The 23,102-nt window shown below is 39.1% G+C and overlaps 1 protein-coding gene across 1 annotated transcript; it reads left to right on the top strand.

The window, feature by feature from the left end:
• The first annotated feature begins 12,407 nt into the window (after nucleotides 1-12,407).
• On the top strand, nucleotides 12,408-22,829 carry adoa (2-aminoethanethiol (cysteamine) dioxygenase a). The gene is made up of 2 exons (XM_086064755.1): nucleotides 12,408-12,980; nucleotides 20,235-22,829. Exons 1-2 carry the CDS (start codon nucleotides 12,645-12,647, stop codon nucleotides 20,691-20,693), a joined length of 795 nt encoding a protein of 264 aa, XP_085920881.1. The 5' UTR covers nucleotides 12,408-12,644; the 3' UTR covers nucleotides 20,694-22,829.
• Nucleotides 22,830-23,102: the final 273 nt, after the last annotated feature.

Raw genomic sequence — 23,102 nt, 5'->3', positions numbered from 1 at the left:
CCCAGTTGCATGGGCTGCTCCTCTCGCCCCAAGGAAACAGGTTGGCGCTGAACTGCCGAAGAACCGAGAGGAGCTGACACCTGGTGCTTGGAAGAGCGGGGATCCCTCCAACGTCCTTGCCCGGCGACCGCGGCTCTGCGTCACCTCCTGCAGCCGATGATCCGTCCGTATGGCAAGGGCGATGAGGGAGTCCAAATCCGGTGGCCGATCGACTGAGATGAGCAGCTCTTGGATGGACGTCGCCAGGCCCTTGAGGAAGACGTCATAGAGAGCCGTGGAGTTCCAGCCACTCTCTGCCGCGAGAGTGCGGAAGCGGATGGCATAGTCGCTCACGGAGTCCTTTCCTTGTATCAGGCTGCTTAGCTGCCGGGCCTTTTCCCGGTCGGAACAGGCTGGATCAAAGACCCTCTGAAGAGCGGCTCGGAATTCCGTGACGGAGCCGCAGAGTGGGGAACTGCGGGCCCACTCTGCCGTGGCCCAGGTTCTGGCTCTCCCAGTCAGGTGGGAAATCATGAAAGCCACCCGGGATCGATCTGTGGGAAAGGCCTGGGGGGAGTACTCAAAATGAATGTCACAGTCAGTCAAAAATGCCTTGCATTGTCTTGGCTCCCCAGAGAATCGCTCAGGGGAGGCTAGCTTGATCCCCGACCCGGTATACGGCACGGGCGGAATTGGCATGGCTGATTGAGTCTCTGACACGGCAGGAGGGCTATTGGTGCGATCCTGAACGTCCTGTAACTGTGCTGTGAGCTGGACTATTCGTGCTGCCATGGCTGTCTGAAACTCCTGTTGCTGGGAGAGACGAGCTTCCTGAGCTCGCATTGCTGCGGCAATTTGCTCCCTCTCTGCAGGGTCCATACTGGCCTAAGTGTTCTGACACAACATGGTAGTTTTAGAACCCAGACGCAGAGATAGAGGTTGAGGCTGAAGCAGCTTTTATTTAACAAAACAAAAGCTCCTCATTGAGAGGGAAAAAACAAAAGCTATTAAAGGTTAAACTAAAGGCGCTCGAAAGGGGAGGAAGTCTAAACTACAATCAAAACAAAATCACTCTTTAACTAAAACAATACTGTGGCTATTCAAAGTTACAAACCAAAGTTCTCTCAAGGGACAGTGCAACAAGGCTGTGGACGGTAACTGGCTTTAGTGGCTCTGACGAAAACACTTAGGCACAAGACAGGGGAGACGCAGACCATTTAACACATGAGGGTAATGGGAAACAGGTGGACACAATCAGGAATCAGGGTTGACACTGACACCACACGAGGAAGGGCAAGTGACCTGAAACGAGAGGAGTCAGAATTTTCAAAATAAAACAGGAAATGACAGGACAACCTCACCGTGGTGTGACAGTTAGGGGGTACTTGGCTGAAAAAATATCTCACAGTGGGTATGTCTCTGAAAAAAGGTTGAGAACCACTGGTTTAGACCATCATGAGAAAGGAATCTTCCTTCCGATGTGTTGTTGCAAAAGTGATCATAAAAGCTGCTGGAATATGCCCGGAATCTGACCGAATACAGATTACTACTTCTAATTGCAACTGCTACATTGACAGTTCATACTTGCGCTGTCCAAATGTTTGGGGGATGTGATGCAGTTACATATTACTTTTTGAATACGAGTACTTGGCTGGTGGGGTGAGGTGGGAAACCTGTGTGATGTTAGGAACTCATCCTTCACGAAATGTGCCTGAGCAGAGTGCAATTCCGGTTCTGGAATGCTTAGGAATTTCTCCCAACCACTTCTCAATGCCTCTGAGGTTGGCAGGTGATGCAAAGTTTAGGCTTTGCTCAAAATGTAGTCACGGGGTGGCATGGCATGGCTCAGTGGTGGTCTCCCAACCCAGAGGTTGTTGGTTTGATCCCTGGCCCTTGTGACCATATCGAAGTGTCCTTGAGCAAGATACTAAGTTTCTCCTTATGCTGCGTCATCACTATGTATGTCGTGAAGTGCTTTGTAGGTGAAAAAGCGTTATATAAGTGATATGCGCATTGTTGCTCGTACTGATCTATTATAAGATACGGGAAGCGGACAGATTTTTAGACATGTCAGGTACATTTTGGAGCATTCCTTTAGATGTTGATTCTCGTCATTGCTGCACTGCATGCCCTTGCGCAAAATGGGGATATGCACAGTGCATGTTCTGCATTTAGAGGAGGACGGTACTTACCCAGTGTTGTCACAGATTACCTGAAAAAGTAATGTAATTATCGATTACTCTTCAAAAACGTAATCTAGTTACTTTATTGATTACTTTATTGTCAAAGTAACTAAGTTTCCAATTTCCGCCCTTTGCTGCCTCAACATAAGAATGACAACAGGTTACTTAAATAATACATGCTTCTTGTTTCTGTTTCTCTGGTTTTACAATACAGAAATTGGTGTATAACACGTTACACCTGCAGGCTGGTTACAAACTGTAACTATTACATTTACATGTAGGCTGCAAGCAACTGTAACTATAAAACGTTTCTATTTTCTCAAGTACCAGAGCCGAACTACAGTCATGCAGATAGCTTCTTCTTTTTTTTTTGCTCTGGCATATTCTTTCTCGAGGTATGACGAGAAAGACACTCTGTGGGGCATCCCAGCATTATTACTAGTAGGGATCTTTTCTATTATTACACGGAAAGAGGGCGAGTCAACAGTACTCAATGGACACATTACCCCTGTAACGTATTGCCTGACAAACTTTTTTCAGCTCACTACCACTCTTTTGGCTCATCGCTCAGTGGTTGAGTAGTCGTCTCCCGTCCGTGAGATTGTGGGGTTCGATCCTCACCCCTGGTGAACATGTTGAAGTGTCCTTGAGCAAGACACTGAACCCCAATTTGCTCCCAGTGGACCTTGCATGGCAGCAGCCGACTACTGGTGTATGAGTGTGTGTGTGAATGGGTGAATGTGAGGCTTAAATTGTAAAGCGCTTTGGGCACCATATGTTGTAGTTAAAGTGCTACATAAAAAGTAGTCCAAAGCAGCCCATTTGACTAAAATCCAGTTTAATTTGTTAGCGTGCTGGTTTGGGGGCTGAAGGAACTGTAGAACTGCTGGCTGTCTCCTTACCTGTCGGCTTTGCTTCGAGTTGTATCGCGCTGTGCTGTGATAGTAAGTGTTTCCTCAAATTGGATGTGGAGTTTTTAGCCAGCGCAAAGTTTGCAATGCACTGAGAGGTTTTTGTCATCTTTACTGGACAAAAAAGTGAAGTATTCACATCATCACAATCACGTGGCTGTATTTCCAATGCACCTGTTTGTGGAGCTCCTCCCGGCGTTGTGTCTTCCGCTGAGAAAAAGTGACATGCGATGCACTCCCAAATGCAAAAGAAACATTCTCCTCGAAATTCTCTTCAAAATAAACAACAAAATTATGCATTCAACATACATAGTGAAGTAATAAAAAAATAGTAACGTACAGCCACTTAGGAAAGTAACTTTAATCAGATTACTGGTTTGGAAAAATGAATGTGTTAGATTGCTCGTAATTGAAAGAAAGTAATCAGATTAAACAACTCTGTCCTTACCTTTCCCAATTTAATTTCATATTAATCATGTTAGGACGTTAAACTTTTGTTAAAATGTGATAACTTTCATGTGATGACGTCATACTGAACTTTTTTTTTCTGGCAGCAATATGCTTTCGTATGTCGTTAATTTGGCGACTCAAGGATGCATCTGTCGAGGAAGGAGTTCTAACTATTTTGTTGACATTGGGATTTTTAACTACGTTGTTGCAATATGCCTGGCGGAAAAAGAGCTGACAAAATTGAAGAGATAAAATCTTCTCTTGCAAAACTCAAAGAAATGGTCACCGAAATACTTGAAATGAAAAAGTCACCTTGGAACAAAAAGTGGATGATTTGGAACAGAATCTTTGAATCAACGATGTGATAGTTACACTGCAGTTGTTATGAAATGGGACAAATCAAGCTTACAAAATACATTATAGAATGGGTGAGGCCACCTGCTTACTGGTGAGGGTATTGTACCCCATGTTTTAGGTCATTGTTGTTATGATAAAAGTTTGGGGCAATTGTATATATGAGTGAGCAACATTCAAAATGCACATTGAACTGTAAAAAAAACAGTAATAAAACAGAATTTTACTTTTTAATGTAAAATAACATGAAGTCATTGTAATTGTAAAAACACACAATATTTGTATTCTTTTGCATAAAAATTCCAGTAGAAATATATATATTGGTTGTTAAAATACGTTCACAAATGTATTGTAATTTCACAAATATTTGTCTGTTATTTAATGGAATAAAATGTAAAATTCAACTTTAAAGAATACAAGACTTAAGAAAAACTAACCAGCTATTCTGTAAAATGGTTAATTTCAACTCTTCCCTGAAAATTTTTTCAATTTATGTTGACCCATTATGATTTTATAGCCTTTTTTATGAATATTTTGCATTAAGTACAGTATCGGCCATTTTGGACAGTCATGTGATAATTGTGACGTGTCGTGCGCGTAAGACACGCATATATGACATGGCCGCTAATGACAACAAAGCCACTCACGAGGAATTATTGCGTCCCACGGCCGATAACAACTCATTCAGCCGGCCAGCTCATAGCGAGTCGAAGTTGGGGACTGTCTCAAATTACCAAGTCACAATTGACATTGTTCACTTCGGAAATGTAATTTGTGGACGGTCCCTTACCTGGACTGTAAACATCCGGGTGACTTTTACTCTGCTCGGCCAAGCTACATGTTGTGTGCTAAGCACACTTTTGCCCACATTAGGAGAGGCCACCCCCCACCGCCCCACCCCCATGCGGCCTTTTCTTGCCCATTACGTCAGCAAACAACCATTGAACAAAGGCGGCTTTCGTTTACGCACGGGATACATCATCACAATCACGCGACCAGGATAATGGCGTTCACCACAGTATGTTCTTATTTTGATACTTAATCGGTGTGGCGACCGTGGCACAGGGTGTAGAGTGTCAGTACCAGATGTGATCGGGCTGCTAGATTGTATCGGGGTTGTCTACAGATGCCGTCACGCTACAGGATTGGCTGGAAATTGTCCGTTTACAATTGTTCAATAAAGTTATATGGAAAAAAATGACAGTAAAACATTGGAAATAAATTATTAAAGATGTCATTGAATTAACAAAATGTATGGACTAAAATTGTAAAAACGTGAATAAACCTAAGAATATAAAAGCAGGATACTTTAAGATTGAAGAATTAGTAAAATTGATAAATTTTTTTGCACTCACACAAACACGCACACATACAAACATGATCTCCCAGGCGGGGAAACGACCCCACGCCAACCTGCATCGTAGGCAAGTGACGATACCACTCCGCTGCCTGGAGCCCAATAGTAAAATAGATAGAAGCACCTTCGCGCTTGCCGGTGACGTCACTACAGCTAACGAAATGCGGGATTCACTTCAGTTTGGTTTCATTTTTAGCTGTTCACAATCACAATACATCACAAAAACCAACTGACAATATTTGTCACATCTCAGGCAATTAATTTGTACATTTATTCAATCTATTTTATTATTTATTCAATTTATCTTGCGTTTATTTTCTAAGGTTTATTTACGTTTTCACAATTTGAGTCCATACATTTTGTTGTTTAAATTACATCTTTAATATTTTCTTTCCAATGTTTGACATCAACTGAATAATTTCCGGCCAATCCTGTAGCGTAACGTGTTCGTTAGGCGACCCCAACACAATCTGGCATCCCAATCACATCTAGTACTGACAACGGTTGTTCAGTAACCAGAAGGTCGGCTGTTCGTTCCCCGCTCTTCTCAAGTCATGTGTCGTTGTGTCCTTGGGCAAGACAGTTCACGCACATTGCCTCCAGTGCTACTCACACTGGTATATGGAAGGTGCGAATGTTTGGTGGTGGTCGGAGGGGCGGTAGGCGCACACTGGCAGCCACGCTTCCGTCAGCCTGCCCCAGGGCAGCTGTGGCTACTTAAATAATAAAACACAGTGTGAATGTGTGAGTGCATGAATAATGTATCGATTCTATTGTAAAGTGTCTTTGAGGGTCGAGAAAAGCGCTATATAACTCCGATCCATTTTTATTATTATTAAAAGAAAATTCAGGGAATAAGATGCCAGAAATATTTGCACTTTTACTCTTTGTACACAATGCTTAATCCAATACTGGAAAATGAGTTATATGATATATATATATATATATATTATATTTACTGAGAAATTAACAGTAAAAAAAAGCGTAATTTTACCATAATTTCTTTAATTAAATTTTTTTTTTAAGTGAAAATAACTACAATTTCTGTCATGTTCTATAGATGGTAGTATTCATTGTATTAACATTTTTGAAAGGACATCTAATAAGAAATACACTGTAAAAAAACCAACATAAAAAACCACGGTAATTTTCCATAATAAAAGTACCGTTTTTAACTGTAATTTTAACAAGATTTAATGTAATATAATAATACAATATAACAGGGGAAAGCTTCTCAAGCTTGAATAATACGCAAAGCAAAGAATTGGACTTACTTAATTGGAAGCACTACCATGTATACATTTCATGAGATCTAAAATTATAAATGCCTTTGGCAGCGTGGATCAGTGGTAGCGTGGTTGTCTGGTATCCCTGAGATTGTGGGTTCAATCCCCTTGGTGAACATGTTGAAGTATCCTTGAGCAAAATACTGAACTCCTAATGCTGTCATCAGGAGGTGAATGACTAGTCAAAATGTAAAGCGGTTTGAGAGCCTTGTAAGGGCAGAAAAATGCTATATAAATGGCAGGGCAGCTGTGGCTACTTAAATAATAAAACACAGTGTGAATGTGTGAGTGCATGAATAATGTATCGATTCTATTGTAAAGTGTCTTTGAGGGTCGAGAAAAGCGCTATATAACTCCGATCCATTCCGATCCACTAACAGTAAACTGTTGCAATTTTAAACCCAATGTCTAATTTTTCAACAGTTATTGGCCATGTTTTGAAAGATGAATCAAAATCCTGGTTTCTGCATACTGAACGCAGCTTTTGATGGAATGAACAAACATTAGCATTGGCTCTGTTCTTGCTGTTTCCCATGTAGTTATGCAGGCATTTTCCCTGCAAACTAATAAAAATGCATTCTTGGCTGAAGCTGTGAGCGTTTGTTGACAGACAAAAGAGTGGACTTCATTCTTTGGTGATGGCCTGTTTGAATGAGGCCACAGGGGTCAACATATAAAAGGCTCTCATATTCTCCACAGTGGAAGACAAAATAATGCCAACTGTGATTTCAGAAAACAAGTTGCGTATTGATTGAAAACAAAAGCCATCTTGACTGGATGCATAAAGTGACCCCTAAGCAGATGCTATCTGCAGTTTCATTGTCTCACTATGCTAATTATGGAGACAGGAACGTTTGTGTGTGTGTGTGTGTGCGCGTGTGTGCGTGGGGGTGTAGGCGTGTGTGTGTGTGTGTGTGTGTGTGTGTGTGCATAGTCACGTAAATGTAAATAGAAAATGAAAATATCAGTTCACATTTGAGACGGTGGCCACATATACAGTGTATAGATTGTGTACATTAAACATGACTTGTAGTACTGTGTACCTAGTTATGGTCCTCTCGTATTGTATAACTTCTCTCCATGACACTACGAGTCTTGGCTGCAGCACTGAAAAAGGCATTGAAGACCTCTCTTGACTTCTTCGCAATGCCAATCATGCACATTTTAAACAGCTGGGGAATAATGGTGCTTTTATGTCCAACAATCAATACCAAATACTGTACAAACAACATACTATACTTGAAATTTCTAATTAATAACAAACAACAGTGATTACAAAGTACTGTCTGTGAGGAGAAATTTATAGTATGGTTGAAACTTCAAACAGTCCTTTGTAGAAGTTTAACTCATTCACTCCCAGCTATTTTCACTGAAGCAACCCCCTTCGCTCCCGGCTGTTTTACTGGATTTTGACTGATTTTGCAAGGCACACAGAATATTGCGTTCTATTGCTATAAAAACATGGAACCTACGGGGCGATGGTTAGTCACTGCGTTGCGCACCTGCACCATGTGTAGAGAGAGGCTCAACCTCGGAGCAGGTGACCCCTTTCCTGCAGGTCATTCCCTCTATCGCTCTCATTTCCTGTCAACTCTTCACCTGTCCTGTCAATTAAAGGGTAAAAAGGGCTTTTTTGCAACATGGCCCTGGTTGATCTCTTATACTCTGCTGCCACCTGCTGGCAGTTTTTGTGTTTACTACCATTGCTTCACCCGTGTTCTCCAGTTCAGAGGCTGCATCAAAGCCTTCTGTATGCTCTAGCATAAAAAAGAAAACAAAAAAAATTATAAATACATTTTTGGAACCATGGCAATATTTAAAATAGAACGTTTTATTCGTTTTTGGGAGCAAATGGTTTAATACAGGAGGGGAGACTGGGGACAATGGTAATATTTTTGACATCTGTGTCTCTACCTTTGAGTTATTTTGACCTAGGGCAGCCATACTTCTCAGTTATGTTTGCCTATAAGAAAACATTTTGTGCCCCCACAACAATCCGCTTCAACTACAGTATAAACTACACTAATTGCAATTTCTGCAGAAATTGCATGGGAATGCTGAAAGCTGAATCCTAATAGCTGAATGCTAAGCTAAATGCTTATGAAGTAAATTGAAAGATAAATGAATAAAAAGAACACGAACCCGGGAGGGGTGAATTTTTTAAGCAAGTTAAGAAGTTGGGAATTTATATGTGTTATCTGAAAGTACCCTCCAATTATTTAAATGGAAAAAGGAAATAATGATATCCAATGAAAAAAGAAAAAAAATCACTTCATAGCACCACCTAGCCATGCAGTAACCTCTGTTCATTTAGATGGAAAAGTGGGACTATTGATATCCAATTGAAAAACACCAAAAAATTAAATAAAAAATTAATCACTCAATAGCTCCACCTAGGCATGCAGTACCCTCTATTAATTTAGATGGAAAAGTGGGAATTTCAGCATTCCCACAATAAAAACAATTATACAAAATGTTAACATTTCCTAATTTTTTTTACTTATGATCTCTGTTGTTCTTGTAATAAAATAAATAAATACATTTGCTCCTAAAATTGTAATCTTGCATAGCATTGTATCCTTGTTAACAGAGAATACACAAAAAAAAGAGAATTATAGATGAACTTACAACAGAGAACAACTTTGGTAACTCTTTTGTTTTTTGTTAGTCTGTAAAAGAAAGTGCATCAATTTGCCTGAAGAAAATAAATAAATAAGAGCAACACTGCCACCTACTACAGTGGATGTGTAATTACACTTTATGCCATTACACTTTTCGCATATTTTTGGCATTGCGCCATACCCTCCCTAGTAAAACCCACCCCACTATTTGAGAAGGACTGACCTCGCGTGTCTAAACTGCTACGGCATGCAAACTGTTGTCTGACTTGTGGGGTGAGGGTCGTGTAACTGTTGGGTTAAAGTTCAGCCAAGTCAGTGTGTCTTCAGTGGAAACTGTGGCTTACTGGCTTGGTTCATAGCTGGAGCAGAAGTTTGGTCAGTACTTGTAGTCAGAGCAGAAGCTTGGTTGGTAGCTGAGGCAGAAGCTCGGAGCCCAACCCAAGACACGCTTAGGACCGCCACCCTCATTTGAATAACATTTCAACGTGACAGAGTGTCTTCAGCATGAAATAAATGAATGTGAGAGCAGAGCGTTTTTATTTATTGATTGATATTTAATTCCATTCATATATTTATTTTTGTATTTATTTCAACATTTATTTTATATTTATTTTTTGAATCTTGTTTTTTATTTATGTATTTATTTATGTATGTATATAAATATATAGTTGTTTTTAATTTCCATTTATATTTATTTTTGTATTTAATTTTGGAATTTTAGTTTTTTGTATCCGTTCATATTTTTTTACTTTTATTCCTTTATTTATTCATGTAGTCATTTATTAATTTTTTATTTGGGCAGTTTTGGTCCTCCATAGGTTGGTTAGTATTGCTGGACCGGAATGTGAAGGTGCAAACTCCTCAAATGTGTCTGGTTTGTAGCTATGCAAAAAACAATCAAAAACAAAACAATAACATTAAAAGAAACGGTAATTTTCCGACAGCTGGGGCACCAGAAAAATACTGTGAAATAACAGAAAATTGCTTTCTCGTAAAAACAGTTTCATCCATAATTTTTACTGTTAATTTCTCAGTAAATATAAATGTTTTTTTCTCTATATATATTTTAAGGTTTTAAAGTTGAATTTTACATTTTATTCCATTAAATAACAGACAAATGATTGCGAAATTACGATACATTTGTGAACATATTTTAATAATCAATATATGTATTTCTAATGGAGTTTTTTTTTTAAAGAACATACATATTGTGTTTTTACAGTTGCAGTGATTTCATGTTATTTTACATTTGACGTGTAAAATGAGGGTTTATTTTTGTAAATTAAAATGTAAAATAAAAAGTAGTTGTTTTTTTACAGTGCAGTACCCGTATATAAGAAGTAGAAATTTACCAAATAACACACTGGAATTGATTTGAAGGTTTGTATTATATTTTTTATTTACAAAATAGAAAATAAATACAAAAGGTCCTATTTTCGTGTCGAGCGCAAGTCTAGTGCAAAGTGCAGTCTAAAAATGTGCGATTGGGTGGAGTTTTCTTTCTTTTGGCATTTTCCTACACTAGCACAGGTAGAAGTGGACATTTGCGCCATTGCACGCCTTTGTGGGAGGGAATGCAGGCAACTCCCGACCAATTTAAGTGGCTCCCCTCATTCCCTTTAAATTTAGTGCAGAGAGAGCTGTGTGGTCTACATGGTATTTACAGTAGATACAGTAGATCGGCGTGCGCAAACTACATTTAAAAGAAAAGGTAAGATATCCACTTGCGTATGATGTAAAGTTGGCCACTGTGGATAGGCTTCCACCACCAATCGTGCTTTCCCCATTACCACCACCCATAGTTATGCCACAAATTCTGTGAGGTGCTATAAAAATATTTCTAAGAAGATAATGATGAGAATTCATTCACTGAATTTATTTCTACAATGGTTCAGAGGGATTGTCACATACAACAGGGTATTAGGGCCACGTATGAATATAATTTTTTTAGAGGGTGGGGGCAATATTCAGAGAAAAAACTTGCAAATTTGCCACTCGCGAGAAAAAAACTTGTAAAATTGTGATTTTATAAAGTGGCAAATATGCGACTTTATAAAGTGGAAGATTTGCGAGAAAAAACCTCAGTCGCAAATTTGCCACTTTATAAACTCACAAATTTACCACTTTATAAAATCGCAAAATAACGAGTTTTTTTCTCACAAATTTGCCGATAAATTTGCCACTTTATAAACTCGCAAATTCATGGGGGGTTTTTCTCGCAAATGTACCACTTTATAAATTCGCAAATTACGTTTTTTTTCTCTCGCATATTTGCGAGTTTATAAAGTGGCAAATTTGCGAGTTTATAAAGTGGCAAATTTGTGAGTTTTTTTCTCAGACTATTGCCCTCACCGTCTAAAAAATATATAATTGTACATGGCCCTAATACGCCGTCGTAGTCACAAGCTGTTGCCATATTTATAAATGAAATGCGATGGCATGCACCAACACATCAGTGGAGTACAGAATTTGTCTGCCGGTGCCTCGAACAAACACCACCTGAACCGCAAACTCAGACCTGCTTAGCCTGAAATAAATCTAGTCTACTATTGGTCACCATGCACATTTTCAGATACACCGGGTGTGTGTAATAGATTACGCCAGAATGCTTATTGAAGTGTAGCTCACTGTACCAAATTCAAAAATAATATGCTAAACTAGAATTGTCTGCGCATGAAAATGAAGATGTTTCAGTTTTTACACTGAACACACAGTGCGCCTATCTACCAAAATAGGGCCCATTGCAGAAATGTATTTAAAAAATGACAATTATTTTCCTGTTAAGTGACCATTCACACCTGCAATAGTATATCATATGGATATTCTTAGTGTTGAGTTGACAAACTTTTTTTCGGTCCTTGTACAACCTGTTAACCTTTAAATGAAAAAGGCATATTATGGAACTTTTCAATGACAGAACTCAGAGAGAGATCTCTCTTTTCAGTGGGGCGGCCAAAGACCGGAAGTAGCTACGGAACGCACGAGTTCAACGGCCTATCTGGCCTTCCTCTTTCAACTATCGGTCGTCCTCATCGTTTGTGGGAAATGTAGTCTCTTTTGCTATATCATAAATATTTTATCATGTTTAAGCACCTTTCAATCAGATCCTGATGGTGAATTGTTACATGCTTTTATTGTACGACAAAAACTGTTAAATGTTTTAATTCTATTGGAATTTATGAGTCCGGCGACGCGAATCCAGTATTTGTATTGAAACTCTACGGCCCATAATGCTTTGCGTTTGCTGCGCAGGCTTGCTGAGAGCAGGCAGCTGAGCAAGAGAAGCTTGGAAAATGACCGACGGAAGGATAATATTTGGCGATGAAATTTGGCATTACCACCACAAAAGCCAAATTTTTTACCCAGACTTTGTTATCTTATCGTTAGATAACGTGTACCCACAGACACTGGGTAACATTTCTTGACATTAGATAGTTCGCGAGTTGTTTCATTTGCGACGGAAAAGGTGCACTTTTAACCGTTATTCCCCCCCATCGACAAGAATGTCGCGAAACAATAATAATCCTCTCATCCAGAAAATAGCAAAGCAAGCTTATATGACCTTTAAAGGCTTAAAATGTTCGGCCAACGGAGATAGTAAAGTCTTTGCAGAAAAACAGGCCAAACTCGTCTCCTTAGTGACCGAACTTAGGGCAGCGGATCTCAAGATTGCTCCCCGGAAAAACAAATCGACCTCCGGTACGTCTGAGCCGGATTCTCCGCCAGTCACCTACATGCACATCTGCGAGACAGATGTGTTCAGCATGGGGATATTCCTGCTCGGAACCGGAGCCTCCATACCTCTTCACGACCATCCGGGCATGAACGGGATGCTGAAGGTCTTCAATGCTTTTATCTACACTTTATCTTTTTATTGTTGTTCGTTATGTTTTGTAGTGTTTTCTCATCATTTGACTAAGACAACACGAGCATATAAACTGAGACAGAGTTTAAGATTCCCCTGGTTTAATGCAATCTATTGAATTTATTTCATACGAAGTGGATATTTTTGTCGTGACGTGACGGGCAACTTCTACCTTGCGCGGTTTTGCCGTGAATCGCGAGAGAAATACAAGTACAAATTCTGCTCCAATAAATGTGTACTAGCCCGTAGCACCCCGAAAGTGCTCTGTCCCCCCCCCCTTTTTTTAAACTACTTTTTATTTTGTTTTTGTTTACAATAGCCTATATGCTCTGAGGGTTACGGTCAGGGCTGGACTGGCTTGGCCATCTGGCGTACAGGGCAGATGCCCAGTGCGCTGGCGTCTTTTGGGGCCGATGTAGTGCTTTTTAGTTATTTTCCTCCATTTTACCCCAAGAGACTGGCCCACAATTTAGAGGGACATTAATCAATTTTGAATATAGACAGCAAAGTGAACCAACATCATTCCAGCAAATTCGACATGTTGAATCGGTCTTGGGGGCATTTGATCACTGTGATTGGCTGTTAGCTATAGCGAATCAGCGCACGGGGCAAGAAGAGCAAGCAACAACACAGATAAACAGTACTCAACTCAACTTTATAGTTTTTCAGGACAGCACACGTGAATATTAAAGTCCCCCATAAAGAGGATATGATCATATTTCAGCATGATTTTGGCAAGAAGATTTGCCAAGTCGTTTAAAAAGTCCTTATTGTTTTTTGGAGGTCGGTAAATGACACAGCACAGCACAGTAACAGTTTGGCCGACTTCAAAGAAGGTGGCTTCAAAGCTGTGACCGATGTGGTTAATAGATATCGTTTACATTTAAATTAGTTTTTTAAGTAGTCGCCATTCCTAGACCTCGGCCCGCCGTCTTCGGAGCGTCCAAGTAAGCAGAGCCAGGCGGTAGTAATTCAATCATAGTGGTGGACTCACCAGCGACAGTCCAGGTCTCTTGTCAGGCAGAGGAAATCCAAGTTGTTGAAAAAGAAAAACTCCCTCAAAATAAATGTTTTGTTTGTCAATGACCGCGCATTTAACAGCGCAATCCTTGTGGGAGCAGCAGGGATGCATGGCCTGGTCTTAAGGAAGCTGCTTTAGAAGCTGGAGGTCAGCACAGAGTCCAAAACGCGGAGGGCAGCACGGCCGAAGCTTTTTGGGTGAACCGACGATCGGTAGCAGCCAGGAGTCGACAGGGTCCAGGATACGCCACAACGGTGTACATTCATGCGTTCGGGAACGAAAGGGGACGAACCTTGCTCCAGCGCCTGTTTTTGCTTCACCAGCTGGCCGCCGCGTTTAACCCGGCGCCGCTGTCAACACCGGTATGAGTTGTTTATGTTTTTATATCCCGCCCCATAAAGAGGTTGCCGGTTGCCTTTAGGAATAAGGACTACCGCCGCCGATGGTATGGAGGGGAATTACTTCTTGCGCATGCGCTGAAGGTACGTAATAGTCGGTGCGGTGGTATTTACGTCATTTTTCTACGCGACGTGCCGACGTCTGGGCCAACGCCACGGGGGTAGGCGTCAGTCACATTTGGCCGACGTCGGATTGGTGTATCTAGGGCTTAAGTCAAAATTTCAGGGCCGATTTTTTTGTGCCAGTCCAGCCCTGCAACCAATGCTCTGACGGTTCTGGTTAGGCTGATAAATGCCAACAGCGGCCTATCTTTGATGGCAAAACAAAATGAAAAATTAGTAAACAGTTATAGAAGGCGGACTGACTCAGTGGTAGCGTGGTTGTTTCCCAACCAAGAGGTTATGGGTTCAATCCTAAGCCCTTTCCCTTGTTGTAACCATGTCTAAGTGTCAGGACCGACGCTTAGTGCGATACTCCGGTCCAATGATTGACCAATCAGAGCCTTTCACCGCAAATAGCGCTAGCAGGAGAGTTGCCTGTCATGACGAAATACCCACTGCCAATTTTATAGCATGTACAATATTTCAGTGACGTAACCCTTTGGTATTGCTGATGAAGTTGGAAATAAATAACATTAATCACTAATTACATTCTAATTATGTAATATCTAAGTGTATATTTTGCATACTGAAGATTTTTACCCTTAGGAACAATGATAGCTCCCACACGTATTAGCTATTTCACATGACAATGATTGACAAGGAAGCACCTGACAGACATCTTTTAATGTTCATCTTTAATCTTGATAGATAAGGTACTTGAAGAAAAAAAGCTTCTGAAAAAAATCTAAATACATTTTTTAGGGATGTTAGAAAAAAATCGATTTGGCAATATATCGCGATATTACAGCGCGCAATTCTCGAATCGATTCAATATGCGGCCGAATCGATTTTTAAACATCAATTTTTTTATGGGAATATTCAACAAAACATCTTACTTAGGGTTAGGATTCACACATTTAGCATGGATGAATGTTATATTAACTCTTTGACCGCCAAAAACGTTTAATAACGTTTAGTAAAATCCAAATGAGTGCCGCCAAAAACGTTAAAAGACGTTAACTATGTTTTTTAATGGTAACGGGTGGAGGAAAGCCTTGGCCAGCTGTGCTCAAAGTATCAAGCAGATCGAGTTAGTATAATGACTATTTATGGGCACTAGATGGCAGCGATGACTCTCTTTGGACAAGATCGGGTAGGAGTCAGTAGTAGAAAACGTGAGGTGGAGCTAGAGTGTTGAGGGGAGAATGGCTGAGGAAGCGAAAATGGCGACCGGTTGCAAGCATTTTTTTCAAAGACGAATAGCATCGACCAGTGCGAAAGAGCACATTGATGATGATGATGGTGACTCCGAGGTTGACACCGAAGTTGAAGCGTTGACGTGGCGGCTTCGACCAAGTCGTAAAGCCTCACCGGCTAGCGATGCTAACGCCGGAAAACGTGGTGCACAACTGAGCACTTCTGCACAGGCGGACGTTCAATCGGACGATGAAGAGTACCCTGAGTCCAATGCATATTCATCGGAGGAGTGGGTACAGTCTGATCACGGAGAAGACACTGGTTCTGGACTACAATGCCACCATGAATGGAGTGGATAAGATGGATCAGAACATCTCTTACCACCCATTCACGCGGAAAAAACATTGAAATGGCACAAAAAATGTGTTGCCTATCTATTTCAAATATGCATGTTCAATGCATATATCCTGCACAAAACAAAAAATCCTGGGAAGTGCCAACACTTTTTGGAGTTTATCCGGCTAGGTGGTGAGAGGGTGGCTGTTACCACAAGACAAGGAGGAGGAGGAAGTTGTTGCAGGTATAGGAACTGAAGGGCATGAGGAAACCAGACGTAACACCAGGTCACTGTATCATGATCCTGAGAGTAGACTTGATGGCAACATGGCCAAACACACACTGCAGTACATACCTGCTACTCCCCGGAAAAAAAGGCCGGCAAGAAAGTGTAGGGTCTGCACGCGAAGGGGCAATCGCAGTGAAACTAATCTGTGGTGCAAATCCTGCTGCGTCCCCTTGCACGCAGGGGAGTGTTACACAATATACCACACAAAAAGAAAAAATGTGTTGTTGAAACATCCACACAATTGTAAATAGTAACACATACACACACCACACATGCACAGTTGCACACATTGGTAAATAGTTTGCCAAATTGTTTTGTCAAATTGTTGCACTGTTGAATGTAAATAAACTTATTTTGCTATCAAAAAACACCTTTTCATTGTTGGTAGTAGTGTTTTATAGAAGTAAAGCACTGTTTAGGTGTGTGTGGCATCATTCATGGAAAAAAAAGTGTAAAATTCACTAGAGTGCATGAAATAATATCGTTTCACAAAAAGCTTGATTTCTACGTATTTTGGTCCAAAACAGAGCATTTGGGTGAAACTAACCTATTTTCTATTGTTGATTACTGAAAAACTGAATGAGGTAGAAACAAACTTTTTTTTTTTCTGATGAAAGTTCATTCATCATCGTTCTTTCATTTGGTAGTATCTGTGTTTCCATAGTCCAAACACAAAATTTTCTGTGGACCTTGAGAGATCAGTCAAAATGCTCTAAATCAGCTGGCACCCACATGTTCTCTTTTCTGAAAATGGTTGGCAGTCAAAGAGTTAATGGAACATTAAGCCTTAATATTTTATTTCGGTGCTGTTCAAACATGAAACAGACTGCAACCTGTTTGCTAAATGCAGTGGCTCAGATATAAGCCTGAATTTTCAGATAAATAAATACATTTTCATACAAATCTTACAGTGTACATGTTTACTGATTAGTATTTTCCAAATTTGAGTAAAAAAAAAAAATAGATTAAAAAATCGCAATAATCAATTTATAGATTCGTATCGGGATTAATCTGTATCGAATCGTGACCTATGAATCGTGATACGAATCGAATCGGCAGGTACTAGGCAACTCACACCCCTAAAACATTTTAATATGAATGAAATGTGCATTTGTGATTGTCCAATTCAAACGGTTTAAACATATTGTCTGTATTAAAAAAGAAAAAAAAATCCCCAAATTACCCAATATATATTTTGTGTTTTTTTGTTTGTCATTTTGAGATTTGTTTCATACATGAGTTAATAATGCATGATTGCTGCTGTCACGTGACCTGCTAATATAATTTCCATTTATGAGTCGATGCTAATTTGTTAATCACTTAAGTCACAGTATTGTGCAACATCTTTACACTATTCTGCTGTAATGTTCAGTTCTCTTACACTTTGCCTTTTTTCCCCCAGTGCGTAGCAGACCACTATCAAGCAACTTGAGGTGGTACAAACATGGAGGAAACGTTCAGGGCTTTTTAAAAGCTTTTTAAAATCGATTATCCTATCGATTATTCCATCGAATAATCACCCCCAAACAATAACATTTTAATTTAAAAAATATACATTAAATTTTGTATTTTTTTTGTGGATCTACTATTGTTGAACGTGAGTTGAATTGAGAGGATATAACTACTCGTTATTTATTATCTTCTGTGCATGAGCATTATTAAACTGTTAGCAATCGCGATTAGAATTAGCACATTAGAGATGACCATTTTAGGTAACTAATACTAACTAGCATTTAGTTGAAAACACATACTGTATATTGCTGACGTCAGGCCAACCTGTCTCCAAAATCGGCACTTTTCAGGAGACCCCAAAAATTACACGTTTTTTCAAGTGTTTGTTGAGATTTATAATAATAATAATATTACATTTAATTTGTTATGTACTTTAAATTTAAAAATAAATCTCAAAGTGATACAGGGGAAAGTTAAAACAAATTACAATAAATAAAATAGTTAAAAACCAGAAAATCTAGCAAAAAATAAAGATTTCCTGGCAAAACCATGGACAGTCCAGTGTTTGAGATATCTATTGTTGGGGCCTTTCCCCATTGTATCCAGGAATTTCACATTGATTATTTGCTCTATGTTTGTGCCATTTTCAGCTGTGCGACAAAGTGTGACAATAGCGTGCTACACGCAAGTCTGAAAAAGTAGCACAGAATCTAAGAAGTGAACAATAAAGACCTCTACTGTATATACCAATCCGACGTCAGCTAAATGTAACCGACGCTTAGGCATGAGCCTGACCATCATCACGGCTGAGCTTGCGAATGTCACATGATCGAACTCAGAAAACAAGTGAGCCGTGATTGGTCGTAGCCTGAGCCTTGAGCAACTGTCATGTTCAGTCGGCAGCAAGTAGCAAAATGGCCACCCGGTGGATTTTTTGTTGTTGCTTTAATCATATTCCACAAACATAGAGAGCGTTATAGCGTTTGGGAGTTTTTTTTGTGTTTGTTTTTACATCTTACAGATTTTGCTGTATTCCATCCCATTATGAGATAGAATGGCGCAGATATTGGGCATTTTGCCGAATATCGGTATCAGCCTTTTTTCAAAATCTGACGGCCAATAAAAAGTAAAGCTAAAACCATTTTTAATCTCAGGGAACTATTTATTTAAATTTTCAGTTAGCTTAATAAGATATGCTGCTGATCCTGGGAACTTTCTGAACCTTTTGTTTTTGTTTGACATTAAAACAAAGAAATGTGAAAGTTTAAGATTACAGGTATTTTTTACATTATGGAAAAAAATATTTACTGTAGAAAATTATAGAGAGCTATAGTATTTACTGATTTAAGTTTCCTTTTAACTTTTTAAGACATACTGATAACCTTAGGAGCTGCCTGAACATTTTTTTTTTTTTTTTAAATTTAAAATGTAGTCCATTGTCTAAGACAAAACTTTTTTTTTTTTTGACATTTTGAAACATTTTGAAAATAAGCAATTATGCATCTGGTATTTTTTATTTATGCCAATATTTTTTCCTTCGTTTTCTACTGAAAATGAATATCGGCTTCAAATAAGTTATAAGTTATCGGTCTCATTGACTAATAATCGACATCAGTATCGGCCCTGGAAAAGGCATATCGGTCCATCTCTAGTGTTAAAAAACATTTACAATCTGTTTGAAGTGTTTTAATAATTTTTAGAGCTGTCAAAATTAGTCGATTGACAAGTAATCAATTATCAAATTAATCGACAACTATTTTAATAATCGAGTAATCATTTGAAGCCATTTTTTAATTAGAAATTGTCAAAATGCTCTGATTACAGCATATCAACAGTAATTGTTCACTGATTTCTGTAGTCCTTCATGAATGAAGACTTATTATCTTCTGTGTTTGATCAAAATGCAAATTGCTTTGGAAAACAATGACTGAACCGGTAACATAGTTAAACATCAATCTCCCTTTTTTTAAATCACAATACAAATACAAAATAAACGCCAATTAGTAGTTAATAAACAGTAATCAGGGAAATGCTTCTATAATACAGTTTAATGCAAAATTAAAATGAATCTGATTAGTCGATTAATCAATTGAATAATCGTTAGATTAATCAATTCAAATTGAATCGATCCCCAGAGCCTCCCGCCTCTGGGACATGTCAGGAACACCTCTCCAGGGAGGCGCCCAGGAGGCATCCGAACCAGATGCCCGAGCCACCTCAACTGGCTCCTCTCAACGCGGTTTTAAATGTGTCTTCAGTGTGTGGGACAGATATTTTAAGGCTGAAGTGATATAATTTTTTTTTATAGCACAAATTTTCACCTATCGACAAAAATCTTTCCTGCGATAAATGGACATCACTGTACTTGCACTTATTAGCTGCATGGATAAGTGGTAAAAAGGCTGTTTCAAAGTCATTATTTTCTGTTTTTAGGTCCTCTACGGAAAGGTGAGCATCAGTTGCTTTGACAAGCTGGAAAGCTGCCAGACAGCCAGTGCTGCCCCTCCTTGCTTTGAAACTCCGGTGGCCCCATTCCAAAATGCTTCCCTGCGACGATCGTTACTGCGCTCAGTGGATGAGTACTCAGAGAACAGTGGACCATGTCTCCTGACACCTCTACGGGATAATCTCCACCAGATTGACGCTGTTGACGGACCTGCTGCTTTCCTGGATATCCTGGCGCCGCCGTACGACCCAGATGACGGGCGTGACTGCCACTATTACAAAGTACTAAAAACTGTGGCAGACCCGGATATACCCGTGATGAATAACCAGGAGCTGCAGGAAGATGACAAGGGGAAAGAGAAGGAGAAGTGGCTTTTAGAAATCCCTCAGCCGGAGGACTTCTGGTGTGGGGGAGAGCCTTACCCAGGTCCTGTCGTTTCAGTGTGAAACCTCTGACCGGTGGAACTATAGCAGAATTAGAATGTGCTTTGACAAATTTGGAATCCTATTTCTGCTTCAGTCAACAGGGAGGAAAAACATTAAAGTCATCATTACCCGGAGAGCTTTGCTTAACTCATTCACTCCTAGCCATTTTCACTGAAGCAACCCCCTTCGCTCCCAGCTGTTTTACTGGATTTTGACTGATTTTGCAAGGTCCACAGAATATTGTGTTCTATTGCTACACAAACATGGAACATACCAACAGAAAGATTAGAGTCTCTTCTATCATCAGGAAAAAAGTATATTTATATCTGTTTCAGTTTTGAAGAAATTAGCATTAAAATATAGCTAAATTTCATCATTATTTACAAACTGTTTGAAAACACTGGCAAAAAGTTTGTTGCAACATGGCCCTGGCTGATCTCTTACACTCTTTTTTGGCTTTAAGACACCTTTTCATGTTAGAAGCTGAATCACAGCCTTCTGTATGCTCTAGCATTAAAAATATACGTATACATATGTTTTTGGGAGTGAAGGACAAAGTATTAAACTTTTTTTAATTTTATTTATACGTTTTTCGGTTTAAATTAGTTAAAAGCTACAAAAAAATGTTTTAATGCGGGTTTGTAAACTCTTCACAGGCATTATTTTCTGTAACTTCCGGAAGTAATGATTGTAACTGATTGTAAAAGTGCTTATACAAAATGACTTGACAATGCAAGTATGGGGTACCAGGTTGTCTTCTACACATATGAATTTAATCTACAAGAAGAAATTTCTCAGAAATAGCTATTGAGGGATTGTACCTCCATTTTAAAATCCCTTGGACTAACACCACATTGTTTGAGTTCCTATCACAGAAGAATAAGCTTCTTTTTCTTTTCTTTTTTTTATCCTTTAGCTTGAATGCTATATACAAACAATAGAAGTGTTAGGGGCCATGCTGAGAAAATGTAATGAGGGGGAAAAAGTTGTGTAAAAAATAAAGAATATGTACTGTTACATTGCATAATCACAATGTTGTATGCTCATTTCTTCTACATTATTTTTTTGTTAAGATAATTCTAGATATTGTCAATAGTAAACACAGAAAAATAGCAAATGCAATACACATTTCCTGATGTTTTTTTCTTCTGTGTCACTAAGGGAGCTAAAAAGAACTTGCAGAATAATGTAGATAATTTTAGCACTGGTGCAAACAGACCATCATCACTGTCACCCGTGTTTGTCTGCTGCCTTTAGAATTCAACATTGTGAATAACCAGTAAAGGGCATTAAAAGTTAAAAGTTTCAAGCCAGATTTTTGGCTCTGTGAATGGCATCAAGGAATAGTCCCCCCCCCCCCCCCACACACACACACAGTTTATTCTTGTTTTTTTCACTTAGCTAGTTACACATTTTAGCAAAAAGGTTTCTACCCTCCCTTTAAAGTCATAAAACTCTGCAAAGCTACTTACTCTTTTGGACAGATGAATTTAAATTGAAGCATTTTGGCAAGTCACACATTTGATTATTAGAAAATAAAACAGACAAAGGAAAATCTACTCTGTTAATTATAAAAATAATGATTAGAATAAGAATTGTGTTAATTCTGTCGAGGGTTTTCAAGCAAGAACTGCAATTTAAGGTCAACAAGGACCCAATTGGATTTAGGTCCAGACTTGGACTTGGTCACTGCAAAACCTTAGTTTTGTTTTTTCAGACATTCATCGTTGTACTTGCTTGCATGTTTTGGGTTATTTTTCTGCCGCATAACATGGTGCTTGAGCACAAACTGGTGTTTGTGCGCCTGCAGGACTTTCTATTAGAAAGCAGAATTCCTTGTTCCATTAATTGCATCAAGTCGTCCAGCTCCTGAATGACAAAGAAGCAACCACTCTCTGACTGTTTATGATGTTGTTTTTTAAAAATCTAATTATGTGTTATTTTTAAACTATTGTCTGCAGACCATATAAATTTTCTTCAAAATTCTTGAGATTCAAACCTAAAACTTCTCCACTGCGAGGCTGAAGTGTTACCCACTTGATCATCGTGCTGGGTCATTATCAATGAAAATTATAACATTTCTTTCACAAGCTTTTTATATAGCTTCGCACTTTTATTTAAAATATTTCACAATTAACGTTTCACCTGTACTCAACTGTGCCAGTTGGACAATGACTATGTTTACTGTTAGTGAATGTATGTGAAAAAATTAAAATCACTATATTCAAACAATTGTCATTTCAATTATTTTCTATTGATACATGAAAGCAAAGTCAGTAGTTATTCTATTGGCCTAGCATACGCTGTAAATCCCCCAAAACAAAACAGTAATTTCCCGGCAGCTGGGGCACCAGAAAAATACTGTGAAATAACAGAAGATTACTTTCTTGTAGCAACAGCTCCCCCCCCCCATAATAAAGTACAGTTATT

Source organism: Leptonotus elevatus, chromosome 20, assembly GCF_054856555.1.
Source record: "Leptonotus elevatus isolate MCC_2025b chromosome 20, RoL_Lele_1.0, whole genome shotgun sequence".
In the NCBI taxonomy this organism is placed as follows: Eukaryota; Metazoa; Chordata; class Actinopteri; order Syngnathiformes; family Syngnathidae; genus Leptonotus; species Leptonotus elevatus.
Note: the sequence above shows the minus strand (reverse complement) of the source record. Positions and strands in the feature narration are given on the sequence as shown.

Excerpts from the sequence above, each read along its gene's own strand:
- adoa (XM_086064755.1), top strand. The coding sequence starts at position 12,645 with ATGTCGCGAAACAATAATAATCCTCTCATCCAGAAAATAGCAAAGCAA. Across the intron at positions 12,981-20,234 it reads GCATGAACGGGATGCTGAAG|GTCCTCTACGGAAAGGTGAG; the intron begins GTCTTCAATGCT and ends TTCTGTTTTTAG.